General features: G+C 42.7%; 1 protein-coding gene across 1 annotated transcript in view; it reads right to left on the bottom strand.

Moving 5' to 3' along the window:
- Positions 1-26,022, bottom strand: part of LOC114642703 (excitatory amino acid transporter 5-like) — a 139,636-nt gene that overhangs the window by 30,865 nt on the left and 82,749 nt on the right. Inside the window, exons 3-4 of the mRNA XM_051932721.1 lie at positions 7,259-7,474; positions 3,446-3,488 (exon numbers count right to left, since the gene is read on the bottom strand). Of these exons, the coding sequence (XP_051788681.1) occupies positions 3,446-3,488; positions 7,259-7,474 (259 nt within the window). The remainder of the gene's footprint in view (positions 1-3,445; positions 3,489-7,258; positions 7,475-26,022) is intronic.

The raw sequence follows: 26,022 nt of genomic DNA, 5'->3' as shown, positions 1-26,022 counted from the left end.
GTTAATTAGATAGATAGATAGATAGATAGATAGATAGATAGATAGATAGATAGATAGATAGATAGATAGATAGATAGATATGAAAGGCACTATATACTAGATAGATAGATAGATAGATATATAGTGCCTTTCATATCTATCTATCTATCTATCTATCTATCTATCTATCTATCTATCTATCTATCTATCTATCTATCTATCTATCTATCTATCTGTCTATTATATAGTGCCTTTCATATCTATCTAATAGATAGATAGATAGATAGATAGATAGATAGATAGATATGAAAGGCACTATATAATAGATAGATAGATAGATAGATAGATAGATAGATATGAAAGGCACTATATAATAGATAGATAGATAGATAGATAGATAGATAGATATGAAAGGCACCATATAATAGATAGATAGATAGATAGATAGATAGATAGATAGATAGATATGAAAGGCACTATATAATAGATAGATAGATAGATAGATAGATAGATAGATAGATAGATAGATAGATAGATAGATATGAAAGGCACTATATAATAGATAGATAGATAGATAGATATGAAAGGCACTATATAATAGATAGATAGATAGATATGAAAGGCACTATATAATAGATAGATAGATAGATATGAAAGGCACTATATAATAGATAGATAGATATATAGTGCCTTTCATATCTATCTATCTATCTATTATATAGTGCCTTTCATATCTATCTATCTATCTATCTATCTATCTATCTATCTATCTATCTATCTATCTATCTATCTATCTATCTATCTATTATATAGTGCCTTTCATATCTATCTAATAGATAGATAGATAGATAGATAGATAGATAGATAGATATGAAAGGCACTATATAATAGATAGATAGATAGATAGATAGATATGAAAGGCACTATATAATAGATAGATAGATAGATAGATAGATAGATAGATAGATAGATAGATAGATAGATAGATAGATATGAAAGGCACTATATAATAGATAGATAGATAGATAGATAGATAGATAGATATGAAAGGCACTATATAATAGATAGATAGATAGATAGATATGAAAGGCACTATATGATAGATAGATAGATAGATAGATAGATAGATAGATAGATAGATAGATAGATAGATAGATAGATAGATAGATAGATAGATAGATAGATACTTTATTAATCCCAAGGGGAAATTCACAATTATGCACCACAGGTGAAATCAAGCCCTCTGACTGGGCTTCTCTCTTCTGCTTTGTGTTAGGATTTGAATATTTGGAAATATGAGGATTCTAAATATTTAACTTCTTTTTAGGCCTGAATCCCTTTTGGGGCTGAAAGGCCTAAAGCAGGCCCATGGAGTTAGGAGTGTAACCCATTTGGGGTGTGGCCTTGTCCAGGAAGGCACAGGAGGCCAAACCCGGCTTGTGAAGGCTTTTGCAGGCCTTTTTGCTACGAATCAGACACCACTTCATGACAGGTACTCATTAAAAGTTCTTACGGACTAAAATGCAGTGGCCCTGCACAGGTGGGAGAACTCATTAGGGGGATACAAAACTTTATTACTGTGTTGCAGACTTTTTTTTTATGCATTGTGCAGAAACCTAGAAAACATCGACTCGGTAGAGAAGAAGAAGAAGAAGAAGAAGAAGAAGAAGACAGTTCCACTTTATTGCACAGCACTTTTTTATGAATTGGAATGTTACGATAGGGCGGCACGGTGGCGCAGTGGGTAGCGCTGCTGCCTTGCAGTAAGGAGACCCAGGTTCGCTTCTCAGGTCCTCCCTGCGTGGAGTGGGCATGTTCTCTCCGTGTCTGCGTGGGTTTCCTCCCACAGTCCAAAGACATGCAGGTTAGGTGCTTTGGTGTTCCGAAAATGTCCCTAGTGTGTGTGCTTGGTGAGTATGTGTGTGCCCTGCGGAGCACTGGCGCCCTGCCCAGGGTTTGTTCCTTCCTTGTGCCATGTGATGGCTGGGATTGGCTCCAGAAGACCCCTGTGTTAGGATATAACGGGTTGGAGAATGACTGACTGACATGACTTAAATAGTTGACTCATTCATTTACACATATAAATCCATTTCAGAACAATAGCTGGTAATAACAATATTTTCCATTAAAATATGACAAAGCAGTACTTACTCACACTTATACATGATGGACTGTACCTGCATGTACAACATTTCTTGTTTAACCAAACTGCTAAAAGAAGAATCAAAAACGAGATCTCGCATAGAAAACCTAAAATTGTAATTTCAATTTTGAATAAATTCACTTAGTTACAGCGAATTAGGATTACAAATAATTAAGGAAAGAAACAACGTTAAAAATGAACTGTCTGCTCGCCAAGAAGATAAAGCAGATTTCAAAAGATGAAGTGAAAAAGCCACGTTGGACAGACGTCGACTATCCTCGTCAACATCTGCGCTGTTTACTGCCGGAATGGAACTGAAGATTCTGGGAAAAACAAACAAAAAAATGTGCGCGCCGTCCTTCCGCAAATTCTCATTGGTGTACGGCTTTCAGTTTTTACCAATGATAAGGATATGGAGATTTTCAAATTTTAGAAGCCAAAATTCTGGACATTTTTTAAATTTTAAAAATTCCTCCCAGACCGTCCATGGCACGTTAAAAATGAGGACATGTCCGGGAAAACGAGGCCTAAATACACCAACATGCAGAAGGGCCGCCATCTGAGGAGTCAATAGAGTGGGCTTACCTTCACAATGAAAATTAAAGGACACTGAAAAGCACAAGTCTTTAATTGGGAACTTAAAGTGAGGAACTGTGTCTGTCAAAAGCAATCACACGAATGAGAGGTGAGAGGACCGTGGGAGGGCGTGGCTGAATATGGTTGAGAGGAGGGCGGGACTTTAGAAAGTCTCATGGCCAAAGACTCGTCTCGCGGGATTTGAAAAAATCTCTTCAAAAAAGTCTTGTCTCGTCGCAGGATTTTTTTTATATATAGAGAGAAATAGATAAGTCATTTGAGTGTAAACCAACGAACCAATCAGAGTAGATGTATGCATTGATTGACACCGAATGTAAATTCAGTAGTTTATAAACTGAACAAAAAAAGGCAAATTCAGTAAGGTCTTCCATGATATAGAAGAAGGAAATGTGAAGACTCGCGAGGAGTGAACGCTTTATTACAGGCACTGTGTGTGTGTTTGAGTGTTTTTATATGGCGACTCTTTACGTTAGTAATTAGGAGGCGTTCAAAAACAAACCCCAAGCTCAGGCGCAGGTCAGACCCTTCAACGTGATTTCTCATTTTGGGTGCTCTGTCAATTCCACCTCTGCTCCCCTCCCCCCCCACCCCACCAAGGCCATGGCTCCACCTAATGAGACAGTAAGCCTCACTCACATTTTCAATTTTGAAATAGAAGTTCTTCCGACTCTTAACATCCACTAAAACTACACAAGGACAGGTTGGTCTGGTGGCTCAAACACCTACCTGCTGAAAGGTGGCCTCGATCAGGTTTGACGGAAACATGTTGCTGAAAAGGAAAACAGAAAGGTGAGTTTTGACAGGCTTAGTCTAACAGACATTTTGGTCATACAACTAGTGGACCAGAACAAAAGACATCACATGGTATCAACAGCTGTGCAGACAAGTCATAAAAACGGACGTCGCTGCTATGAACTGAGAGGTAAGGCCATCAGGACGAGTTGGAAGAACAAGCAGTAGGTGTAGGCCCTAAAGGAATGAAGTAGAGGACTTCATCCAAAGGTAGGCACCTCATTCAGGCCTTCAAAGTCCTGAAAGGCATCCATCAAGAAGATAGGGCAGATTTCCCTCAGCTTAACGGTGAACCAAGAAACCAGGAAGGACTTCCTGACACAAAGAGTTGTGGAAATCTGGGACAAGCTACCAAAACATGGAGGTGGAAACAGAATCCCAGAGAAGCGTTAAGAAGGATCTGGAAGGGCTATGTGAGCAGTGTAGCTATTAGTGAAAAAAATGGACTGAAGTGTCTCGTCTTGTTAGCCAGATTTCTGAAATGGTGAGGAGGTGCAGGACCAAGCTGTATGGAGGGGGTTGATCAAGCACATTGAATCAATGTAGAAGTGGGAAGAAGAAGAAGAAGAAGAAGAAGAAGAAGAAGAAGAAGAAGAAGAAGAAGAAGAAGAAGAAGAAGAAGAAGAAGAAGAAGAAGAAGAAGAAGAAGAAGAAGAAGAAGAAGAAGAAGAAGAAGAAGAAGAAGAAGAAGAAGAAGAAGAAGAAGAAGAAGAAGAAGAAGAAGAAGAAGGTCTTGAGCAGAGGATGCTGCATGTGGACCTAACCAGACACTTAGGCCTTGATAAAGTTGATCAAGTGGAATTCCTTCAACTTAAGGGTGAATCAGGACCTCAAGGACATCAGTGGAGATTAAGGGGACATGCATTTAGGACTGAAGGAAGTAAGTATGTCTTTACGCTAAGACTTGTGGGACTCTGGAGCAAAAGAAGGAGTCATGGAGGTGAAGCAGAAACCTCAATAATCTTTAAGAAGGACCTGGATGAGATATGAGTGACAGCTGAGCTGTTACCTAAACAAACAAGTGGCAAGTGGACTGAGTGGTCTCCCCTCATCTGCTCATTTCTTATGCTGGTATGACAGGCAAAAGGGTTTGAAAACCAGAAAGAAGTCAAAGTGACGATCATCAGGACTCAAAGTCTGGTTTTACCAGAGCACCGCACATGGGTTCTGATTTTTTTAGCTGCTTATTTTTGACTATTGTTTTGTTACATATCTTTGTAAATATTTTATTGAGTCTTGTTATTTGATATTGTGAGACCACAATAGTCTTGTCAAGGTCTGAGATGCAGGGGCAGGTCTGCTAGGAAACTAATGAAGCTTAAGCTTCAGACCACCTAAATTCAGAGGGGCCCCAGAAGTGATTTTAGTTCACATTGGTAAAAAGTTTGGGTGTCTACTGTATGAGAAGGCTTTTTTTTAAAAATGAATAATTATAATAATAGAGTGTAACTCAATACAAAATAATAGTTAAAATAAAAATGTAAAACTTATTAAAGTATCAAAAAATAAGATTTCTGGTGATCTGTGGAGGAACAACCCCATTAGAACGTTAGAACAATCGAGACGAGAACAGGCCATTCAGCCCAGGATTATCTACTTAATTCTTCTAAAAAATACATCAAGTTGAGTTTTGAAGGTCCGAAAAGTCTTGAAGAACATAACAGCGGTTACCCAGACCTCATTGCTAGTTGTAAAGGGGCCCCCGTAACAGTTGAAGCTTCAGGTCCCCAAAAATGGAGGGCCACCACTGCTTAGATTTCTTGGTACTGTTGCTGAGGTGTAATCTTGTTGATGGGCTCAGGTTGGATTTGCTGTCTTTTGCAAGTGCACACCTTTGAGTGTCTAGTTTTTCAAGTTATTATAAGATAGATAGATATGAAAGGCACTATATAATAGATAAAGATGAAAGACACCAAATAATAGATACCATAAAAGATAGATATGTTCAAAAACAGATAGATAGATAGATAGATAGATAGATAGATAGATAGATAGATAGATAGATAGATAGATAGATAGATAGATAGATATGAAAGGCACTATATAGTATAAAAGGCAGTTCTGTGTGTTGCCCACACGTACACCACCTGAGGGCACATTTATGTATAGCCCATATTTAGACTATAAGAGGGTACTTTTATGTATTGCCACATGCAGACCACCTGAGGACACTTCTATGTATTGCCCATAAGCACACCACCTAAATGGCACTTTTATATTATATTATATTATATTATATTATATTATATTATATTATATTGGTGTTGAGGGACAACGGTCCCAAAGGGGCTTTCTAAACTCAGTGCCCGGCTGCCCATCACTTCCCACTGTGTTTCACTCAAGCACTACGGCTGACAAAGATGTCAGGCAGCCATGTTATGTCACAACCTTACACTTTCTTATGCAAACAACCGTAACACTGTGCAAGAGGAATAAATAGTGGAATGCGTGTCTCTCAGTTTAATTAGCCGCTTGCATAAGAGAGACAGGCTCTGAAAATAAGCCGTCCACTCCCTCCATAAATAACTCCAATGGTCGACTCGAAATCTTATTAAGTCTCAGCCGAGGCCAGCAATCATGAATTGGATTAGCAGGAAAGGTGAAGCATGAAGTCGTCGGGGCGTAGACTGTCTGGATTTGGCAGGGTGGGGAACAAAAGAGTCCATCTGGAAAGAGTGCTGGTCTTCTAGGAAGAATGCATGGGCTTAGTGGTCCAAGGTATTTAGACTGGCATAGGAGGCCTCGGGCAAACTTTGGGCGGAGTGGTGCCTCGATGGTTTATGGCACAGCTTCTTACGTGCACACCTTGTGAGAGCCATTAGTAGGGGTCAGGGGACGGCAGTGGGTGTCATTGCTAATGACCATGGACTTGCAAATGGGCGGGGATAGTTACTGAAAATGGAATACACTTAAAATATCTCACTAAAAAAAAGATTAAGTAGACTACAAAACACGAGGGCATCATGTCTTGTGTGTGATAGGGGTCTGTGGCTGTGTGTGACATTTAGATAGATAGATAGATAGATAGATAGATAGATAGATAGATAGATAGATAGATAGATAGATAGATAGATAGAAGTGAAAGGCACTATATGATGATAGATAGATAGATAGAGTGAAAGGCACTATATAATGAAAGACACCCAGACAGACAAATAGATAGATAGATAGATAGATAGATAGATAGATAGATAGATAGATAGATAGATAGATAGAGTGAAAGGCACTATATGATAGATAGATAGATGTGAAAGGCACTATATAATGAAAGACACCCAGACAGACAAATAGATAGATAGATAGATAGATAGATAGATAGATAGATAGATAGATAGATAGATAGATAGATAGATAGACAGAGAAGACTATACAACAGACATATTTTAGTATAGTAGGCAGGATAGATAGATGTGCTTTCAATCATTAGCTTTTGAATTATTAATAAACTTGTGATTCTAGCTTATCAAGATCACGGGGACACAGTTGGAAACTTAAGGGTTAATTTCACACAAACATTAGGAAGTTTTTCTTCACACACAGAAAACCACAGACACCTGGAATAAGAGACCAAGTAGCATGATAGGACTTCAGGGATCTGTAGAACTCGACTTGATGTTATTTTAGAAGAATTAGCTGACTAGGACTGTCAAGCTTTGTTGGGCTGAATGGCCTGTTCTCATCCAGATTGTTCACAGCCCTATCGCCCCCTCTGCCACCCCCAAAGCCCCTACTGAGGTGCCTACTTACCGGATGAGGTCCAGAAGGGCATCTGCAGAGCTCATCGTGGGTTTGCCACTGTCCTCTGTTGTCTCTTTCTGGGCGGCACCACCGGGATGAATAATGGACACCAGGATAATGCCCACCACAACTGCAACAAAGGTGGTCCACAGGTAGTAGGAGATGGTGATGATGCCCAGGCGACTGGAGGCTTTGGCGTCCAGGGCTGCCAGTCCAGACATTAAACTAGAAGAGATGAGAGAACATGACAGCATGTGATTGGGAGCCTCGCTGTCTGACAGGTGAATGCCATCGTGCTTCACTTGTGACATCTCCAGGGCTCACCAAGCAGATGACACCTGCATCCTGAAAAATCAGCTCACATTTAAGTTTTAGGTTAGGAGGCATACTTTAAATAACAGAGAAAAAAATGTCAATGTGTACAAACAAAAAAGGATTGCATCTGAGAATCTGTTCTGTCTGTCATTCAAACAAATCCGCAGGTTGAAGTCTTAGCCAAAAAGTGGTCTCTAAATACCAATAAACAGCAAAACAGCCACCACAAAGAGATCTGAATTATCTGCAAACTCAGATGATGAAAGTTTGTCACAGGCATCCCTTTAACATGTCACATCACTGATGTCAGGTGACACGACTTCCAAGGCCAGAACCCCAGCAATGGAGAGCGCATCCTAACAGAAAATCATGATGATGTGGAAATAAGGAACCAAAGATTCATAACTCACTGAAAATGAACAATGTCAGAAATGAATTTGCCACCCAAAAACAATAATTTCCTATAAAGATCAGCAAAACATGCAAAAAAAGAGTCAAGAATGGCAGCCTTAGTAGCAAGGGAACCCGTATCTACTCAAAGAGACCTCACAGGAGAACGCGGTGTTACGCCAAACCCACGAGGCTAACGCACACAATTCCACAAGATGTTGGACGGTCGTCACACAGACACAAATGGCAGAAGCAGACTTACTCAAAGGAAACTCCCAATGCGTTCAACGTGACACCCGATGACACAAAGAGACGTCACCCCTAACGTCAAACTGATGCCCCCCTGAGAGCACATATAAGCTGAAGAACAACGACACAAAGTGAGCGCACAACACCTTGACGCACTCCAGTGAAGGTATGACCGCGCCAGACGTCTTACAGGCGATACACAAGCCAATGCGCCTCAACACAGGAGCTTAAAACTTGAAATCGCATGTGAATCAGATCACTAGGACTGCATTGTTTCACTCAGGGGGTACAGCAAAGGTCATACCCCTTTATTAAATAATAAGACACTGAAAAATGAGTTCACGCTTTTGAATTTATTCGACTAGATTACTGTAATGCACTCCTTACAACAGTGGTCCTCAAACTGTGAAGTAACAAAAAAGGGGGCGCAAATGTTGCCATATGTGGCGTAATTTTGCTATTCGTAGGGAAATTTAAAACTATAGGAATAAATTTTATTAAGGTTTCAAAAAAACGTTAGGGGGGGCGCAATTAAAACTGTTATGAAAACTCAGGTTGCAAATACTTAAAGGTTGAGAAACACTGCCTTACACGACCACCTAAGAAAGGCATCAATCGGTTTTTGAGGGACAGGGGGAGATGGCTTTTGAAGAGTGCTATCTCTCCCCAGAACTGCTACTTGGCAGACCCCCCCTGGGTTTCAACGGCTTCACACATGGGATTTAATATTTGTTGGCACAGCCCTGTTGGGTTCTGTGGATGCCGCCAGGGAGCTGCAGAGCCTCATTTTGGGTTTCCACCACACCTGGGTGTAACTCCAGACCTCCGTAAAAAACCACTTGAGATACTCCTGGGCACGGCTTACAAAGGAGCCGGCAGCCTCGCAGAGACGAGTCGGGAGGAAGCGGGATGAAGGAAGGAAAGAAGGAGAAGAAGAAGTGCTGTGTGTTGTATTCCTGGGTTTGTACTGTATTCGGTGCTAGTGGGAAACGGGTGGAAAACGCTTCCCCCTGAATAAAAGCCTTTTATCTTACAGCACTTGTTGTCTGTGTCTGTGGTGTCGGGTGTTTCGGTGGCTGGTGCACCCCCTGGTGGATCACAGGTTACAGTTGAGTGCAGAATGTAGCAGCCAGAATCTTAACTAGAAAAAAGAAAATCTGAGCACATCACACCAGCCTTAGCATCGTTACACTGGCTACCCGTGTCATTTAGAAGTGACTTGAAAATACTACGAATACTACCTTAATACTAAAATACTACCTTAAGTAATCTCGCTCCGTCCAATATTTTGAAATGTCTGCCCCCCCTTACACTCCAAGTCATAACCTCAGATCTTCTAATGGTGGTCTGCTTATAATTCCAAGAGCCAAGCTTAAAAAAAGCGGTGGGGCGGCCTTTTGGTGTTATGCACCTAAAATCTGGAATACTTTACCAGTACAGATTTGCTAGGCTAATACTGCAGAACATTTTAAAAATTGGCTAAAAACACATTATTTTAATATGGCTTTTTGTAGCTACATCTTAGTTCATGGGTATAGTATTTTCATATTCTCCAGAGATTCACAATCTGTTCTAAGCCCCACTACTCCCTGCTATCTTTTCCAGTTCTTCTGTGGTGCCGATCTGCACCACCACCACCCGATCAGGTCATCATCCATTATTTTGGTTATCTGGAAGCTTCTCCGTTCCAATCTAGACCTCCACAACCACTTTGTCATACTTTGTAGTCCTTTTGTAATCCTCAAGACTATTCCTCACAGGCCTGTTTTCCCCCAAAATGGAGGATCTCTGCTCTCCCCTTTCTTTGTCCATCCTCAGGATGATGATGAGCTTCCTGTTGCACTCTCTATCAACATAAAAGCCCATCCTGTGTTCACCTTAACTCTGGCAGTCTTTTCAAAATAAAAGCTCAGACCAGAATTGAAGTTTCAGTAACCTCCACCCAATCCAAGTGTTCCAAGTGTGAAATTATAGCTCACTGTGCCTTTGTCACAATCTTGTAAAGTACTTTGAGACACTTTGCTTGTGTGGAAAATTTGCTGTAGAAATAAATGTTGCCGTTGTAAAGCCACACAAAGAAACCTTACAGCTTTCTACAAGGTGACGCACGACTTTACAAAGACTACACACGCAAATCCAAGCTGACGCACTTTCACAAGAGTCCTGCACAAATAAGTTAATGCACACTTACACAAAGTGATCTCGTAATGCCTCGGCACACTCCAGCTAGCGTACGATTAAACCAGACATTTTACAGTCGCTACATTCACAAACTGACGCACCATAATACAAAGAAACCTCCCAGTGTGCACAAGATAACACACAGTTACACAAAGAAATAGACACCCACTGCCAATGCTAGTGCCCTTTCACAGGCACCCTATAAAGATCAACTAACTCATAATGACACACAGTGACCTCATAGCGCCTCGACACACTCACTCTAACACACAATTACTCGTTGCGGTCGTTACACAAACTGATGCGCCTTCACCCTCAAAGGCTAAAGCACAGAGTCACACAAAGACACCTTCCAGTATGAATAATTTAACACCCAGTTACACCAGAAGATGGCTACAAACACACAAACCCAACCCAAGCTGATGCCCCTTCACACCCACGCTCTGTACACATACAGTCCTATGACAAAGCTTGGGACCCCCTCTCAGCCTGCATAATAATTGACTCTCCTTTTAACAATAAAGATAACAGTGGTATGTCTTTCATTTCCTAGGAACATCTGAGTACTGCGGTGTTTTCCGAACAAAGATTTTTAGTGACGCAGTATTTAGTTGTATGAAATGAAATCAAATGTGAAAAACTGGCTGTGCACAAATGTGGGTCCCCTTGTCATTGTGCTGATTTGAATGCCTGTCACTGCTCAATGCTGATTACTTGGTGTGATGAGCTCGTGAAGCCTTGAACTTCATAGACAGGTGTGTCCAATCATGAGATATAAAGGTATTTAAGGTGGTCAATTACAAGTTGGGCTTCCTTCCCTTTGACTCTCCTCTGAAGAGTGACAGCATGGGATCCTCAAAGCAACTCTCCAAAGATCTGAAAACAAAGATTGTTGAGTCTCCTGGTTTAGGGGAAGGCTACAAAAAGCCATCTCAGAGGTTTAAACTGTCAGTTTCAACTGTAAGGAATGGAATCAGGAAATGGAAGGCCACAGGCACAGTTGCTGTTAAACCCAGCAGGTCTGGCAGGCCAAGAAAAGCACAGGAGTGGCATATGAGCAGGATTGTGAGAATGGTGACAGACAACCCACAGATCACCTCCAAAGACCTGCAAGAACATCTGGCTGCAGATGGTGTATCTGTACATCGTTCTACAATTCAGCGCAATTTGCACAAAGAACATCTGTATGGCAGGGTGATGAGAAAGAAGCCCTTTCTGCACTCACACCACAAACAGAGTCGCTTGTTGTATGCCAATGCTCATTTAGACACGCCAGATTCATTTTGGAACAAAGTGCTTTGGACTGATGAGACAAAAATTGAGTTATTTGGTCCGAACAAAAAGCGTTTTGCATGGCAGAAGAAGAACACCACATTTCAAGAAAAACACCTGCTACCTACTGTCAAATTTGGTGGAGGTTCCATCATGCTGTGGGGCTGTGTGGCTAGTTCAGGGACTGGGGCTCTTGTTAAAGTCGAGGGTCGGATGAATTCAACCCAATATCAACAAATTCTTCAGGATAATGTTCAAGCATCAGTCACAAAGTTGAAGTTACGCAAGGGTTGGATATTCCAACAAGACAATGACCTAAAACACAGTTGGAAATCTACAAAGGCATTCATGCAGAGGGAGAAGTACAATGTTCTGGAATGGCCGTCACAGTCCTCTGACTTAAATATCATCGAAAATCTATGGGATGATTTGAAGCAGGCTGTCCATCAAATTGAACTGAACTGGAGAGATTTTGTATGAAGAATGGTCAACAATACCTCCATCCAGAATCAGACACTCATCAGAGGCTATAGGAGGACAGCGTCTAGAGGCTGTTAGATTTACAAAAGGAGGCTCAACTAAGTATTGATGTCATATCTCTGTTGGGTGCCCACATTTATGCACCTGTCTAATTTTGTTATGATGCATATTGCATAGTTTCTGTTAATCCAATAAACTTAATGTCACTGCTGAAATACTACTGTGTCCATAAGGCATGTCACATACAGTGCATCCAGAAAGTATTCACAGCACATCACTTTTCCCACATTTTTATATGTTACAGCCTTATTCCAAAATGGATTAAATTCATTTTTTTCCTCAGAATTCTACACACAACACCCCATAATGACAACGTGAAAAAAGTTTACTTGAGGTTTTTGCAAATTTATTAAAAATAAAACAACTGAGAAATCCCATATTAAAAGGAAGTTGCTACTTTGAAAGCTCAGCCAATGAGAAACAAAAATCTGAAAAATTAAGAGGGGGTCCCAAACTTTCATACAAGTCACACAAAGGAACTCCTGATGTCCAGAAGGTGACACGCAACAACACAAAGAGATCTGACAATTGCTACACACATGAACCCAAGGTGATGGCCTTTAGCAGACGCCCCATAGAGATAAGCTAACAAACAATGGCACAATGTGACCTCATAATGCCTCAACACACTTCAGCTAGCACACAATTACACACGATTTTTTACAATCTTGACACAAACCAAGGCACCTTCATACAAAAGCCAAAGCACAGTCACACATGAAACCTCCCGATGTCTTCAAGGCAACACACAACAACACGAAGAGATCTCTGTCAAAAAACAATATAAGACGAGACATTTTATAGTCATTACACAAACCAAGGCGCCTTCACATAACGGCCAATGCACAGTCACACAAACAAACCTCCTGAATTCTACGAGGTGGCAGACAACTACACAAAACGATCTCACAATGGCTACGCACACAAACCCAAGCTGAAGCCCTTTCACAGGCACCCTATAGAGATAAGCTAACAAACAATTGCACAAAATTACCTCACAATGCCTCAACACACTTCAGCTAATACACAATTACACAAGACGTTTTACAATCTTGACACAAACCAAGGCGCCTTCACACAACAGCCAAAGCACAGTCACCTATGAAATGTCTTCAAGTGACACACAACTACACAAAGAGATCTCACAATGGCTAGACTGTCAACCCAAGGCGATGGCCTTTCACAGATGCTCTACAGAGATAAGCTAACAAACAGTGAACAGAACCTCAACACACTTTAGCTAATACAGAATTACATAAGAGATTTTACAGTCGTTACGCAAACCAAGGCACCTGCACAAAAGAGCCAAAGCACAGCCTCACAAAAAAACCTCCTGATGTCCAGAAGATGATATGCAACAACACAAAGAGATCTGACAATGGCTGCACACACAAACCCAAGGTGATGGCCTTTAGCAGACACCCCATAGAGATAAGCTAACAAAAACTGCAAATTTGACCTCATAACACCTCGACACACTTCAGCTAACACACAGTTACACAAAACAATTTTACAGTTTTTAGAAAAACCAAGGTGCCTTCACCTAACAGCCAAAGCACCGTCAAACAAACAAACCTCCCGATGTCTACCGGGCAACACACAACTACACAAGATGATCTCACAGTGGCTACGCACACAAACCCAGGCTGATGTCCTTTCACTTGTAAGCTAATGCAGTTTGCTCTGCCCAAAGAGAGACAGAGGACAAAAAAAGAAAAATGACCAGAAGATGCGAGAGTCAAAAACTGGGAATCAGTGAGGTCTTTTGTCAAATCCCAAAACACAATCAAAATTTCTTAGTCAGAAAACAAGAGCAGGGATTCCCTGTTAAGAAAAGGTTTTGACATTCATCAAGCTTCGGATGACCCAGAATTGAAGGGAATGACCTCCAACTTGTTAATGGGTTAGAAAGGTTTCATTCCTTCAGAGAACCACAGACTCATGGAATAAATGATCAAGTAGTGTGGTGTACAGGAGGACCTTGGGGACCCTCAAAACTCCACATTGGAGTTTTGAATGGACAGGACTGGCTGAATGGCCTGTTCTCGTCCAGATTGTTCTAATGTTCTAATACCGTCACTTGTCTGATGTCTCTGATGAGTGCATCCCAAGAAATCTGGGAGGGGTTTGGAAATGGTCACTACAAAGTTCCTACAATGGTGGCACCTGTGGTAAACCCAAAATGGTGTCAACGGCAGAATGTAAGCAAACTTTGTCAGGAGGTAAAAAAAACCAAAAAAAACCAAAAACAGACCTCCGATTCAGATTCTCTTGTGAGAAGAAAGACTCTCCAGACATTATAAAGTTTTGGGGCAGCCACCCGTATATTATATCCTGGCTGCAAAAGTTTGAAAATAACTGAACAGAGATGCTCACAAGACTGAGTCCAAAACAGAACTGCCAGACTGGAGGACCGGAGAGGAAGTGACATCATCCAAGGTGCCGGAACATGGTGGGACTTCCTGGGAATGGTCTGAAAGGGACTGAGAAAGACAGTCAGCACACCCTGCCGCCCCCTGGTCTGATATGGTATTATCATTACTCAGGCCCTTTAGTTGTCTCCTATTCACACATGTGTGACACTCTGTACTTCAGAAACTCCATAACTGTTCAAAATAATCAACAGAACACACCCAAAAATGTATAAATACTTGAGAGCACAATACAACATTACTCAAAGAAACCTCACAATGCGTCGAAAGCATCTACAGAACTGACTTTGACTTCCCAAAAGCCGTTGACTCACACTGAAGATGAATTCTGAAACTCGAATCTGTAGGCACCTGAGGTCACCTACAAAACTGGAGCTCAAGTCAGTTAACCGGAAAGAGACAAAGAGGACAGATATGAGGAGGAATGAGGCCATCAGGGGAGTCCCACAGGGGTCTCTCCTCATTCCTTTACTTTTCTGGTTTACATTGATGACCCTGATTCTGGTGTAGTTAGTGAACCTGTGAAATTTTCAAATGAGATGAAAATTGGAAGGATGGCAGATGCAGAGGAGGCAGCCAAAACAATTCAAGAAGACCTGAATAACCTTCAGAACTGGAAAAATGGAGTTCAATGTAGAAAAAGGGCAAAAGGAACATCAATTATAAATACGAGACGGGGGACACTGAGCTACAGGAAGCAACGTTTTCATTGAGAGAGCGATGTGCAGTAGCGATTAAAAAGGTTTGGTCAGATCCTTAAAACTGTTGAATATAAATCAAACCAGCAAGCCCGCGATTCTCGAAAGAATCGCAAATCCACGAATGGCAATCACTTGTTGTTCCCTTTGATACGTGGAGGGATGATATTTCATGGAGGATGGGTGCGTCCTGGGAAAGTTCATTTAAGTAAATAAATATATTTGTACTAAAGCGGGCTCTTTTTGGAGCTGTGACTCATCTGGTACAACCTGGCGTGAACGCGTTACCTCAGGTGTATTTCACAGGTTGTAGCCATGGTAAAGGTTTCATTTAATTAACTACACATATTTGTACTACAACGGATTCTTTGTGTGGGCGCCTTCATTCATTGTTTTTATCCATACAGGCGAAGCGCGTTGTGGGTGCGTTCGTTCATTGTGTTTATCCATACGGGCTCATTTTGTATTTCCGTTAGTTGAGCTCTTTCATTGTGGAGCCGTGACGTGTTTCTGAAGTGGGCACCACCTACTGACTCTGGGAAGCCGCTGCGTTTGACTCTGGGGCGCTGCAGTACGCATGCGCTTCGGCGCGTCCGCCGTGCATAAATTTAACTACACATATTTGTACTACAGCGGTTTCTTTGTGTGGGCGCCTTCGTTCATTCTGTTTATCCATACGGGCTTGTTTTGTATTTCCGTTACGCCACCTACTGACTCTGGGAAGCCGCTGCGTTTGACTCTGGGGTGACGTGGCGCATTTGTACTACAGCGGTTTCTTTGTGTGGGCGCCTTCGTTCATTCTGTTTATCCATACGGGCTTGTTTTGTATTTCCGTTACGCCACCTACTGACTCTGGGAAGCCGCTGCGTTTGACTCTGGGGTGACGTGGCGCATTTGTACTACAGCGGTTTCTTTGTGTGGGCGCCTTCGTTCATTGTTGTTACTCATACGGGCGAAGTGCGTTGTGGGCGCGTTTGTTCATTGTGTTTATCCATACGGGCTCGTTTTGTATTTCTGTTAGTTGAGCTCTTTCATTGTGGAGCCGTGACGTGTTTCTGAAGTGGGCGCCACCTACTGACTCTGGGAAGCCGCTGCGTTTGACTCTGGGGCACCGCAGTGCGCATGCACTTCGGCGTGTCCGCCGGCATAAATTTAACTACACATATTTGTACTACAGCGGTTTCTTTGTGTGGGCGCCTTCGTTCATTGTTTTTATCCATACGGGTGAAGCGCGTTGTGGGCGCGTTCGTTCATTGTGTTTATCCATACGAGCTCGTTTTGTATTTCCGTTACGCCACCTACTGACTCAGGGAAGCCGCTGCGTTTGACTCTGGGGTGCCACGGTGCATTTGTACTACAGCGGTTTCTTTGTGTGGGCGCCTTCGTTCATTGTTGTTACTCATACGGGCGAAGCGCGTTGTGGGCGCGTTCGTTCATTGTGTTTATCCATAAGGGCTTGTTTTGTATTTCCGTTAGTTGAGCTCTTTCATTGTGGAGCCGTAACGTGTTTGCTTCTGGTGTGTTTGAAGTGGGCGCCACCTACTGACTGTGGGAAGCCACTGCGTTTAAGCGCAGTGCGCATGTGTTTCGGTGCACCCATGCATAAATTAAACTGTGGTTTAGTAATATAGATCAAATCAAATCAAATAGCCTTTTTATTGTCAATTCACTATATGTGCAGAACATACAGGAGAATCAAAATACTGTTTCTCTCTCATCTTCGTAGTATAATAAAATATAAAAAAGTATAAAAGTATAACACGTAAGATAAATAACATTAGAACTTGTAAAGTAGACCTGTGTACAATGTGCAATAGTCAGTAATGCAAAAGCCAATTACAGTAAAAAATGACAAGGTATATTATAAAGAAGCTCATGAGGTGTACAAAAAGACAGACAGTTAGCAGCAGATGTAATAGTGAGTCTTTATATAATACCGGCTGAGGTGGGGTACTTGGTAGATAGTGACTCTTGTTATGGTCCAGGGGCAGGAAGGTAGTGTTCAGAGTTCAGCATCCTGACAGCTTGGTGGATGAAGCTGTTAGACAGTCTTGTGGAGCAGGCCCGGAAGCTCCTGAGGGGAGGAGGCTAAAAAGGGAGTGAAAGGGGTGGAAGGAGTCACCAGCAATACTGATGGATCTACGGGTGAGACGGGTGTGGAAAATATCCTTGAGGGAAGGCAGTGGGGCACCAATGATCTTACTGGCTGCATCCACTATGCGTTGCAGGGACTTCCTACAGAAGGCAGTGCAGCTTCCATACCGCACAGAGATGCAGCTGGTGAGGATGCTCTCGATTGTGCCCCAGTAGAAAGAGCACGTGACTGGGGGTGGAACCTGTGCTCTCCTCAGTTTGCGTAGAAAGTAGAGGCGGGAATGAGCTTTCTTGGCCAGTGATGTGGTGTTATTTAACCAGGAGAGGTCCTCGGAGATGTACGTCCCCAGGAACTTGATGCTACTCACCCTTTCCACAGCTGCATTGTCGATGGTCAGTGGGGGGTGATGTGAATGATGTCTCCTGAAATCGATCACAATCTCTTTGGCCTTTCCCACTTTCAGGAAGAGATTGATGTCTTTACAACACTGGACCAGTTGGCTCACCTTGTTCCTGTAATTGGTTAGGGTTAGGGTTAGGGTTATCGTCTGTAAACTTGACAATGTGATTGGAAATGTAGATTGGTACACAGTCGTGGGTTAGCAGAGTAAAGGGCAATGGGCTGAGCACACACCCTTGTGGGGCCCCTGTGCTCAATGTGATAGTCTGAGAGGTGTTATTGCTAACCCGCACATTTTGCGGCCTCCCTATAAGAAAGTCCAACACTCAGTTGCAGAGAGAGGTCTTGAGTCCCAAATGGCTGAGTTTTTGTATTAGCTGCTGGGGAATGAGTGTGTTGAATGCTGAACTAAGATCTAAGAACAACATTCGCACATAGGAGTTCTTTGAGTCCAGGTGGGTGAGGGCTGGATGGAGAGCAGCAGAAATGACATCCTCTATGGACCTGTTTGACCTGTATACAAACTGAAACGGGTCATGGGAGGAGGGAAGAATGGACTTAATGCTCTGCATAACCAGCCGCTCAAAGCATTTCATGATGGTAGAAGTCAGTGCTACGGGCTGATAGTCATTATAGCTAGATGGGAGGGGCTTCTTAGGGACAGGAATTAGGGTTGTGACTTTAAAATCAAGGGACATTACGCTCAAAACTATATAATGCACTTTTTTTGGTACCTGAGCTTTCGGGACTCCCAGATCATGACATTTGTAGGGTGGGGTGTACCATCACTCAGCTAATTAATTATCAGATTTACCTTTGGCAATGACAGTAATAAATCAAAACAATCAACAGGACGCCACCCCCCCCCCCCCCCCCCAACAAGGGACGCCAAGTGAAATGTAGGTTGAGGAGGGGATCTCTGTCCCACCAGAAATATGAAGAGAGTTGTACAATTTATGATTGAGGTTCATCAAGTGTGCATTAACACTTTCTCCGTTGTGGTCTGCATATGGCCAAAGACTTGCTTTCAATAATAACCTAAACATCCATCCATCCATTACCCAACCCGCTATATCCTAACTACAGGGTCACTGGGGTCTGCTGGAGCCAATTCCAGCCAATACAGGGCGCAAGGCAGGAAACAAACCCCGAGCAGGGCGCCAGCCCACCACAGAATAACCTAAACATGCTTGTTGAAATTAACAAAATAATGCAATTTATTTATAACATAAGGATAACAGAATATGTATATATGAAAGTATTTATATATAGTGTACATACAGACATATATGGGCATTATGTCAAACTCATTGCAAACTGGCAAAAATACTGCTCTTTAGTAAATGTTGCATCTTTTATGCAACAGATGGCATGCATTGGCTGGCACCCTTACACAGCTCTGTGGCCAGTGTAATGGAAGAATTGGGAGAGACAACAACTCCAGAGTATTTTCATCCCCATCACTTTCAATGGCAGCTTTCTTGGCCTTTGACCCCCCCAGTTGGATATCCATGGGGCATGCTGGGAATTGGACTCCCAGAATGCAGTCATGTTGGGTTCTGTAGGTGCTGTCAGGGAATGCTGCAGGGGATTATAATCTGCCCGACCACGTCCTAGTAGTGGAAGGACTCCGGGATCCGAGATTAAAGGAGTCACTCTACCTCCCCCAGGAGAGCTGTAGTCGGGAGTGGAGACCGGACAAGAGCTCATCTGGGTGGAGTGGAGGAGAAGAAGAAGAAGAAGAGGAGAAAAGAGAGAGGAAGATTTTAGTATATTGTGTGTTTAACAAGAAGGTTGTATTGAAAGGTACTCGGATTAAAAAAACTTTTATTTAAACCAGGACTTGTGTTTGTGAGGTTGTGTCTGGAGCTTGGGATGCCACAATACCCCCTACAAGTCACACTTACAGTATTATACATAATGTTACTTACAGGTCACACTTATTGTACATAATGTTACTTACACATCGTAAATATAATATCAGCTTCTCTTTTCAACAGCCATTTTATTGGAATCTCTGTTGAATTGTTTGAAATGCTTATGTCTATTTCAGTGCCTACTTTTTACATAGACTTGTTTGTAAAGTCAGAAGTGTCAACTAAATTTCATCACACGGAAGCACAATGACAATAAAGCGCTGAGTTACGCCCCTCCCTTCAAGAACCCTAAGTGAGTTATGGTTGAGTTAAGCTCCTCCCCTTAACACCCAAAAAGGAATTACTAGATAAGATCCTCCCAGTTAGCACTCTGAGATCTGACTTAAGCTCCTCTCTTTTTGCATACAGTGAGTTATAGGCGGTTTAAGCTCCTCCTCTTATTATCTTGATAGAGTTGTGTCTGAGTTAGGCCCCACCCTCTTATCATCCTAAAATAGTTATTGCCCAGATAAGCTCCTCCTAGTTAGCACCTTGAGATCTGAGTTAATCTCCTCTCTTTTTGTTTACAGTGAGTTATAGCCTGTTTAAGCTCCTCCCAATTATCTCCTTAATAGAGTTGTGGCTGAGTTAGGCCCCTCCTTCTTATCATCCTAAAACAGGGGTAGGCAACGTCGGTCCTGGAGTGCCACAGTATGTGCAGGTTTTTGTTCCAACCCAGTTCCTTAACGAGAACTCAATTATTGCTGATGAAGCACATATTGCTTAAGTGACATTTTAATGCTTCATTTTAGTGGTCTCGCTTGTTAAGGTTCTCCAACCTTAATTGCTTATTTCAATCTTAAACTGCTGCATTCAGTGTTTTAATTGCTCCTTATTAGCAATAAGATGTAAAAGACAAAGCAGCCAGCAGTTCTCCAGCTAGCTTTTTTCCAATTACATCTGTGTGTGTTCATCATGCACGGTTTGATTTAATAAAACACTTAATAGAAATATGTGACAGACTGAAAATGATCTGTTTTAGGCTTCAAATCATTTGGATGATATCCTTGGAAAGGAAAAAAATCTACGATATAAAAGCCTTACATTGCACAGACTAACAAGCCATAAAATTAAATAAGGTCTGAGATTGGCAATGATTGGTTTCTAATTAAGCAATTGGGTTGAATGAAAACCTGTAGCCACTGCGGCTCACCAGGACCGACATTGCCTACCCCTGTTTTACATCTTATTGCTAATAAGGAGCAATTAAAACACTGAATGCAGCAGTTTAAGATTGAAATAAGCAATTAAGGTTGGAGAACCTTAACAAGCGAGACCACTAAAATGAAGCATTAAAATGTCACTTAAGCAATATGTGCTTCATCAGCAATAATTGAGTTCTCATTAAGGAACTGGGTTGGAACAAAAACCTGCACATACTGTGGCACTCCAGGACCGACGTTGCCTTCTCCTGTCCTAAAAGATTTAAAGCCCAGATAAGCTCCTCCCAGTTAACGCCCTGAGATATGAGTTAAGCTCCTCTCTTTTAGTATACAGTGAGTTATAGCCGGTTTAAGCTCCTCCCAATTATCACCCTGATCAACTTGTGGCTGAGTTAGGCCCCTCCCTCTTAGCACCCTGAAAGAGTTATAGCAGAGATAAGCTCCTCCCAGTTAGCTTCTTGTTATCTGAGTGAGTCTCCTCTCTTTTTGTATAAAGTGAGTTATAGCCTGTTTAAGCTCCTCCCAATTATCACTTTGATAGAGTTGTGGTTGAGTTAGGCCCCTCCCTTTTATCATCCTAAAAGAGTTATAGCCCAGATAAGCTCCTCCCAGTTAGCACCCTGAGATCTGACTTAAGCTCCTCTCTTTTAGTATACAGTGAGTTATAGCCTGTTTAAGCTCCTCCCCTTATTACCTTGATAGAGTTGTGTCTGAGTTAGGCCCCACCCTCTTATCATCCTAAAATAGTTATTGCCCAGATAAGCTCCTCCTAGTTAGCACCTTGAGATCTGAGTTAATCTCCTCTCTTTTTGTTTACAGTGAGTTATAGCCTGTTTAAGCTCCTCACAATTATCTCCTTAATAGAGTTGTGGCTGAGTTAGGCCCCTCCTTCTTATCATCCTAAAAGATTTAAAGCCCAGATAAGCTCCTCCCACTTAGCACCCTGAGATCTGAGTTAAGCTCCTCTCTTTTAGTATACAGTGAGTTATAGCCTGTTTAAGCTCCTCCCAATTATCACCTTGATTGACTTGTGGCTGAGTTAGGCCCCTCCCTCTTAGCACTCTGAAAGAGTTGTAGAAGAGATAAGCTCCTCCCAGTTAGCTTCTTGTTATCTGAATGAGTCTCATCTCTTATTGTGCTGAGTTTGTGACAGTTGAGTTAAGCTCCTCCCCTTTAGTACCGTTAGTAAGTTGTGGCAACATTAAGCTCCTCCCCTTTAGAAGGCAAAGCCACTTACTCAGGTTACCAGACTTATCCAGTGCTTGGGGAGAATTTTAAACCTAAGTGGCACCCCAAGCTGAAACTGCCATTGACTGAGAAAGGTCTCAGCCCAAGTGCAGCAGGCATCAGCAGGTCAGAATGTCTGGAGTCGTCTGTGGTCAATTTACACAGCCGGACAAGGTGAGGGCATGATGTCGTATTCAACGCCCTGTGCCTGAACTCACGGAGCTGCCCTGTACAAAAATAAACCGAATGGAACTGAATGTTATACAAGAGAAGGCAGTCCGCTCAGCAGGGGGCGACGGAGCTAAGCATACAGATGGCTGGGTCAGCGCAGGCACCAGAGTCTGAACGACAAACCAGATCTCCAGTAAATGCTCTTCCTAGACAGCTTATTAGAGGGCTACTTGGGGGCCATCATTCTGAAGAAAAGTAGGCACAGGCGCATTGTGGAGCCAGCGTGGAGCACAGTGGTCTAAGGTCCTTGAGACCCAAATCCCATTGAACTAAGAGGATGCAGAAGATCGACAGATGTAAAGCGAGGGCACAAGGGGTTTTCTAGTAAAAAGTCCAGTCAGAGTTACCTATGGCTGTACAGGTAGAAACTGCCACCATACTGTCCACCCCTCTCTGTCTCTCCAGTCCATCCATTCATTCTCATGTTGTCTTCTCAACCTTAAACATTTCCCTCAGCACTGTCTCTTTGATGGCTTCTCTTCTGGCAAATCTCAAAGGAAGCTGTAAGCAATATGACCGTTTGCAGCCCTCATCGTGCAGACAGGTGATCCCGGGGGTCTTTCTACTGTAGCAGATTTGGAATGGTCTTTTTCCTGCCCGGTATTCACTGCAAGCTCAGTACAGTATGTTCTTCTTGACATTTCCAGCTGTGTGATGATTGCACCCTCAACCACTAGTAATGACTTCCACAACAAGAAACACAGAAAAGTTCATAAATTCTAGAAAATGTCTCACTGTTTTGGTGATTGTTGAATTGTGAAATGGTGTCACTCGCAGCGCACCCTGACGGCGACTGAAGGGCGCAGGATGAATGGACTCAGAAGAGGACAGCAGAGCAGCTGGAGAGTTAAAAAGCCACTGGTCACTCGGGCCATTTGGGGCCTAAAATAGCCACAGGGCCTGCCTGCAACAGAAAGAGTGAAATTAAATGGCATGCCGCTTAATCCACCAAATGATGGGGGTTAGTGGCGATTTACTGAATCCTGAAGATTATTCCAGTCCAATAATCATGTGGAATACAGAGAGGAGCAAGAATTCTTTTTAGAATAATGGAAAATATAATCCACTGGGCCACATGCTGCTTAAAGCCAACCGAGCAGGCCTGCCAAGGAGCGGAGACCTCAGTGGGCACGAGCGGACCAAAGCAGGCTGCTGTCTGTCATCGAGTGTCGTACTTCACTAAGCTCCCTTATCTATCTATCTATCTATTATATAGTGCCTTTCACTTTATCTATCTATCTATCTATCTATCTATCTATCTATCTATCTATCTATCTATCTATCTATCTATCTATCTATCTATCTATCTATCTATCATATAGTGCCTTTCACATCTATCTATCTATCTATCTATCTATCTATCTATCTATCTATCTATCTATCTATCTATCTATCTATCTATCTATCTATCTATCTATCTATCTATCATATAGTGCCTTTCACATCTATCTATCTATCTATCTATCTATCTATCTATCTATCTATCTATCTATCTATCTATCTATCTATCTATCTATCTATCTATCTATCTATCTATCTATCTATTATATAGTGCCTTTCACTTCTTTATACAGGACCTTAGAGTACTTCTGGTGCCATGAGAGTGTCCTTCATAAACACTTCTAGGTTAGGTGACTGTCAATCCCTACAGCACCCAGGAGTGGCATGCACAAACCCAATAGAGCTGCCAGAATCCACAGAGGTACCACAACTCCAGGACACTGCCATCTAGTGATTCAGAGGAGTAAATAACCCAGATAGGTTGCCTCCTCCATCCATCCATTATACTTGCATCATGACCAGTTAAGGATCCTTGCTTCATCCCTGCCAAGACACCAATGTTTCCACAGCGCCATCTCCTGCCAAGTTCCAGGTTAAGACAAGGAACTTCCTGCCTTTTTTCTGGCCCACTGAATATTGCGACCCATCACAAGATGGATGCCTGCTTTCAAATCTACACCATCACCTCCTGATCAAAATCCTGTGCAGCCACCTGTGATGTTGGATTAGAAGTGAACACCCCAACTGTGGACCACACCTAAATCATTGAATCTTATAGAACAAAGAATTTAAAACAATAGGGGACAACTTAAGAACATTTACATTAGGTAGAATGCCCAGTGGGGGCTGGCTGGTCTTTTGGCCTTGTGGCTGAGGTGCCAACTGAGTCTCCAAATGTTTAATTACAGCGCCAGCAACAACAGTAATAGAAGTGCAAACAGCAAAGAAAAAACACTAGGCTGCAGTGCCCCCCACACCTTCAGCGGTCAGGTCTGGGGTAGAGCTCCATCCTGAGCTGAGTGTATAACCAAATGAGATGCCACCTCCTGGAAGTGCCTCGAATTTATAGTCCTGCGACCTAAAGGGGTGGAGTCAGTTGACCTCACTGGGCGTCTTGTAGGAGCTGTTGGTAGAGAAAGAAATGATACTGTAGTGACTGTGCCAACTCTCATGCGGGGGGTGGTATTGCTTAACTCCAGATGGGCATGGATGATGACATGTGTGGCAGTCTTGAACCCCTGCAGATTTTGTTTCATTCCTCTGGCTTGTTGCCCTCAGTTTTTTTTCCATTTTTTCTGTCCTTCCCAGCCATCTGACTATAGCAATGATTGCACCTTGTACAGCACATTGAACCTTATTCCTAACAAGCTGACACTGGGCCAACGTAGGCACAGTGTGGGCAAACATATTGGCCACTTGTGGGCCACCAGCAATCTCCCAACTAGGAATTGCACATCAGGGCAACACTGGCGCCGAAACACTGGCCCATTGTGGGCAAACAGACACAGAGGCCAAATTTGGTCAGAAACCAGAAATCCATCATTCTCTATACCCACATATCCAGGGTAGGGAATGTGGGGCACCTGAAGCCTATGCTAGCATGCAATGGGCACAGGCAGGAACAACAGCATTCTAGATGGGGCACCAGACCATCACACAGCAGAGAGCCAGTTTACCACCATCAGTCCTCCTAAGCTGCATGGTTTTGAACTGGGGTGGAAACTGGAGGAACTGGTAAAAAAACAGGGAAGACATGTGGGCTCTGCACAGGGAGGACCTGGGAGGAGAAACCTGGTATGCTTACTGTGGGCAGCAGCACTGCCACTGCACCACCATGCCATGCCATGCCATCCCATATTATATTATATTATATTATTTTATATTATAATAATAGCAATAATATAATATATTTTATTTATATAGCACCTTTCCCATGCTCAATGCATGATTATATTATATTATAGATAGATAGATAGATAGATAGATAGATAGATAGATAGATAGATAGATAGATAGATAGATAGATAGATAGATAGATAGATAGTGTCACAGGTGGCTGGGTGGGGCGTCCCAAAGTAAACGGAGGAAGCGGCATGGGGAAGCCAGTTCCTCCGATATGGGAGGACGTGCTGCTGAGTGCGCACGTCCCGCGAAGGGCCGTCCTCTGCGGATGCAGAGGAGAAACCCGCAGCTCGGGAGGTGGAAACATGATCCCACTGGTGGTCCCGTGGCGGGGATCGTGGGAGCCGCCAAGGTGGAAGCATCGGGGTGCCGATTGGGGCCGAGAGTGTTGGCCCAACTGAGGACGAGCCGTGGGGCTGCGTCAGGGCAACGTCTCCGCCCTTGTTTTTCTGTTTGCAGGTTCGGGCCCTAGGCTACGGTAT

This window comes from Erpetoichthys calabaricus, chromosome 10 (assembly GCF_900747795.2).
Source record: "Erpetoichthys calabaricus chromosome 10, fErpCal1.3, whole genome shotgun sequence".
Lineage (NCBI taxonomy): Eukaryota > Metazoa > Chordata > Cladistia > Polypteriformes > Polypteridae > Erpetoichthys > Erpetoichthys calabaricus.
Note: the sequence above shows the minus strand (reverse complement) of the source record. Positions and strands in the feature narration are given on the sequence as shown.